General features: G+C 37.9%; 1 protein-coding gene across 1 annotated transcript; it reads right to left on the bottom strand.

Annotated features, from left to right (window-relative positions):
* Positions 1-2,788: 2,788 nt before the first annotated feature.
* LOC141907955 (nuclear apoptosis-inducing factor 1-like) lies at positions 2,789-3,148 on the bottom strand. Its single transcript, XM_074797724.1, has one exon. The coding sequence runs from the start codon at positions 3,146-3,148 to the stop codon at positions 2,789-2,791; it is 360 nt and encodes a 119-aa protein (XP_074653825.1).
* Positions 3,149-5,104: the final 1,956 nt, after the last annotated feature.

Genomic DNA, 5,104 nt, shown 5'->3' with positions numbered 1-5,104 from the left:
GAGAAAAATGATAAATATAATTATAAGTTATTTTTCTGTGTGATTTTTTTACACAGAAAATTAATTTGATTTAAAATAATTATGTTTTTGGGAGCTACAAAAAAAAAGATAAATATAATTGTCGCCAGGATGCTGCCGTATATACGTGTAAAACTTTAATAAAAGTAAATTTAAAAAAAAATTAATTGAAATGATTATGAAATTAATTTGAAAATATTACAATTTAATTGCTTTCACTTAATGCAATCACTTTTCCATGAATTTAGCAATTTTCAAGTCTATTAACGACGATTTTTTACTGTAGTACTCCGTTTCCGCCTTCATCTTTTTCATTTCCACGTCCAACCTTTCAATTTTTTTATCCAGACACATGCACTGGCGTTGATAAACGTCTTGTTGTGTAAACGCCTTCCGTTTTCTCTCTTTTCGAGCACTTTGTATCCTCCCTGAAATAAGATGATGCCGATATGCATCAAGATTACGATAACAGTTTATTGTCTGTTTCCATTAAACCAAAAGATTTAATTTTATCAGGTATGGAAAGTGCAGGTGAATCCCCTAGCACAGGGAGTGTAATTTTTTGCATTCGATACTTTAAATATATTGTTGCCTCTTATGAAACCAACAGTTGTACACTAAGACCTAACCTGGGATTTTGAAATGAACTACAATATATCTTTGAGCAACTGCTTTGAGCCCATATACTATATTTATTCAAACTTAATGATAATCAAGAACTGTCAATAGTCATGGCTAGTTACTACTGGACGTATCGGCCCCACTCCGCGCGGTTGCGCCACCGCGCGGGATTTACGCGAAGCAGCAAAGACAAACATGGCCACTCTCAATTTTCAATGATAGAAATCGTGTGTACATTTCAATTATTTCGGCTGTTAGGGTTTTAAGGCACAATATAAGTTGATGATGTGATATGGCGATATTAATTAATGATAATTCCGCAGTGAAGCTAGTCGCGAACGGTGCCGATTGAGTGTACAGCTGCCAAAAACACTGAAATGTGCGTAGTTGCGTAACTATTTGCAGTGAATTGCAGACGAAACATGAAGCCTTAACGGCCGTTTAAAAAGAATTATACCAATCGCAATTGTAAAATAAAAATGAGATAGAACCTAAGTTAAAATTCTGAAATGTTATTACTAATTTTTAGTCAGTGCCGAACGTTTAGTTTTCCAACAATAATGAAGGGTGGTAGGTAGTCATGCAATTCAAGTCATCATTTATTACACGTTACTCCCGTGTTGTTGAAAATCTCGCGAGTCCTGGACCAAACCCCAATGAATAATGTGATCTGTGTGCTGGCCACAAATGCATACAGATCACACTACACTACCCATTACACACTCCAGTACCCACAGCTTTCATATATCCATCCAAATATTTAGAGTGTCTTTCTTCCTGGATTCAAAGTGAAAGTTACCTTTAATAGATGAAGATGAAGAAGCAACGGGTTCTGATTGTGGCTCGGTTGCTGTGTCGATTGAGGTTTGTTCCGTCAGTTGATCAGCAGTGGATGTACTCGGAACGATAAACTGATCATCCACTGATATAATCTGCTTGTCTGCACTCAGTCCAAGCATGAGTTTATTCAGATCGATTTCTAAAATAATAAAGAAACATATTTATTTCTCACTCGCAGGAGTCTTTTATACTAATATCCATTATTTTTTATAGTTTTGTCAGTTTTGTCGCATGCTAGTGACAAATGGAAAAGTTTGTCATGAAAACTATTAATTTGGTTGAATAATTTAAAAAAAAGTTTTGATCACAGAATGAATAATCATTCGTTGGAAGTAGCTTAAAAGCAATACGATTGATAAATTCCACAACATTGCAGTTATAATAATTGATCGAGCCTATGGTACATTTATTCAAAACCATATGTAATCTAGTGCAGAGGAATGGATCAATTAAATGATCTGAAACTGTGGAGGGCGGTGTATTAAGGCAAGTCTCCAATCCATGTGAGGCCTGCATGCAGTAAAGTAAAAGCCTGCAAAGGACTGATTAGGCCTATATCGAATCATTTGAGCATTCCAATCTACTTTGTTGGACTTTTTGGTTTATAAAGATGAATGAGATGGGTGTGAACACAGCCATGAACTCTTCAAACAGATCATCATGTTAAGTCTAAACCTGCGTGACGTAGACCTAAAGCGATACTTTTGGATTATTTTGATGGTCAGATTTTGGGAAAACAGGATTGACTCTGGGCTGGCGTGTGGTTCGATTAAGGAAAGCCAAGGTATGGTGCAGTTGGGGATTAAGCCTAGGCCCTAGGTTTGCTTCCTAGTGAACCTATTGCCAACAATTCATTTAGTATGACTGTAGTGAATTGATATAAACCCAGTAGTTAACGAATAAAAACCCACCGTAGATTTGTAGAATTAGTTTATTTCCTGACGGTTTCGAGCTTAAAACTAAACTTCAGAGTCTCAGCTTCAGGAGGAACAATTTATTGTTTCTCTGAAGATGAGGTTTATTAAGCTCGAAACCGTCAGGAAATAAACTATTTCTACAAATCTACGGTGGTTTTTTATTTGTTCTCCCAATAATCTCGACTTTATTAAAGCAATAGCCAAGGGCCTACGATTAAATTCAGAAATGCATTAGCCTAAAATGGTTTGAGCCTATTTTGAGTGAAAATTCGGCAATTGATAAACTAAGAAAATGAAAACTTACCAACAAGAGAATCATCTAGTATCACTGGTGCCTGGCTTTCCACACCACCACCGGGGATACCGTTCCAAGAAGGATTTCCACTGTAGAGCTATATGATTCTCTTAATATCCGTCTCTGAGATATTATTAGGTTGCGGTCCACCGCCTGTCTGTTTGCTATCTCTTGCGTGCGTAATTGACTTTTTCTTAGCCTCTGCTTGCATCGTTTTCCATTTTAATTTGATATCGTTCACCTCCCTCCGACAAACCCCAATACTATTTACTGCATCAGTAATTCTACTCCAGACCTCTTGCTTTGATTTAATCGTCACATCATTATTCAACGTTGATCGCAATAATGAGGCATTCTCGGAACACAGCTCTAAAATTATGCTGATTTCTTTCTGGGAGAAATTTATGCCTCTCTTCCACGATTTTGCAGGAAGAGGAGCTTTATTTTCAACATTCATCTTGTCATTCATTCTGCATTTTCGTCTGGAATGGTTGTTGTTGTTTCTATTGTCTCATAGCAACGAAATGAATTATGGGATAAATTTTGTGAGGATCTGAGTTTCCATGACATTGAACCTAATTAGCATATCTTATAGCTAGGATCAAATATATTCCCTGGGAATAGTTATTGCTAGCAACAAAGTTTGTCTACGAAACAGAAATTTGGTGCTAGCACTTACTATTCCCAGGGAATATATTTGATACCCAGAATAACCCTTATTGCTAGCACCAAACTATTCCATGTCTATGAAACCGGCCCCTGGTGTAAGGAGTATTTTTGTAGCCAGGCGTGACGGCAACACGTTTAAATCACCGCCCACATTATCGATAATTCCTGACAAGAACAGTTTGTGCGTGATCATGTGATTGATTAATCGGAGTGCGCGTACAGCTGTTTCCTTTGTAATCGCGTGAATAAACGCCTCATATTTCTGTTCTGATTTGAAAACAGTCACAGTTTCATTGTTTTGTAATTTCAGTAGATCGTCGATTTGTCAGTTGAACACATCGTCCAAAGATTTGCCGCACTCTACTTGACTCAACAATGTTGCAGCGTCGTTCGTTGCTTGCAAGACCATAGCCATTCGTTGTAACTGTCATTTGGCTTTGCTATAAACTGCCGAAAGATATGGATTCTTGTAGTGATTGGCCTCAAGAAAGTCCAGCGTTTTTGCCCAATTTTCTTTAATAACCTCCTTAGCATCGTCGTCGTATTCGTATACATGAAACCCTCCTACGTAGCTAGCGTGTACCATATACAATAGGCTGAAACGAAAAAGGCAATACTGTAGTTAAACGACAAAGAATCAATGTACAATAATTGTAAAGTATGAAGTTTTGGAATTTATTTTATTTCTTACCGTTGCAAAGATGGAGTCTGTGCGTTGACATATCCAATGGAGTCCGGATCCCTAGGGAAAACAGGTTTAGGGAGAACCATCAAAAAGCGACTGTACAACCCGTCGTCCTTTGTGATTTTTCTTGGTCGAGCAACTTGCATGTGGCATCCGGATGTGACATGCCACAAATATTGAGCGTCGGATTCTCCACTAGTATAGTAACTATAAAAAAAGGAAATACAATTAAGGGCTTTATGACACATGAACACATAATTTTTAACATTGGCGGAAATGGTGGTAAACAGTTTTTACCTTGGCAATTTTGTTTCTTCATTGAGGCCGGTCCATTGTATGCTGTGCAGTAGATACTGCGATCGTAGTCGGCGGCTGCGTTTGGTTTATAAAGACCGAGAGTGCCAGTCCACGTCGTCATCTCGTCCCATAGTTGAATCAAATTTGGGGTTGTCTGCATCACTTTAAGTAGCGATTCTACTGTAGTTGCTGCAATGAAAGTGTCATAGATTAAAGTATGTGTGGTCTGTTGAAAGGTGCCTGTTGAAATAATTTTTTTATAATAAGGAAAAACGTAATTCAACTTACATTGATTGATATGTGAATCCTCAGGTTTCATATCCGATACGGATTCGACTGAAACGACTGCTTCTCTAACTAAATCCATAGCGCCGCTTTTATTTGTACCGGACGATCCGATAGCCATGCAAAACAAAATGTTTGGTTGTCAGTACGATTTAAAGGCATGTATTTGAGAACGATGCATGAAGTACGCTGCAGCTGTAATCGTCGGCATTAAGATATATTCCAACGGAAAAGCACGAGTGTTTGAGTACTGTTTCAAGATGTCTATGGTCAAATTGTCGGCTACATCATCGGGTAGCGGCAACTGGTAACATGCGTCGACGCGGGCTGTATACTTCGACTCCATGATCAGTTTGTGTGAGGATATCGTTGCGAGAGTTAAGCATTAATACTTTTTGGAATCGATGCACGTGCATCAACGAATCGGTAAACAATTGCAGAAACAATGACAAATTAGGGTTTTAGTGCTAGTACTTA

Source organism: Tubulanus polymorphus, chromosome 1, assembly GCF_964204645.1.
Source record: "Tubulanus polymorphus chromosome 1, tnTubPoly1.2, whole genome shotgun sequence".
Taxonomy (NCBI): domain Eukaryota; kingdom Metazoa; phylum Nemertea; class Palaeonemertea; order Tubulaniformes; family Tubulanidae; genus Tubulanus; species Tubulanus polymorphus.
The sequence above is the reverse complement of the archived record's forward strand: the minus strand, read 5'-3'. Positions and strand labels throughout refer to the sequence as shown.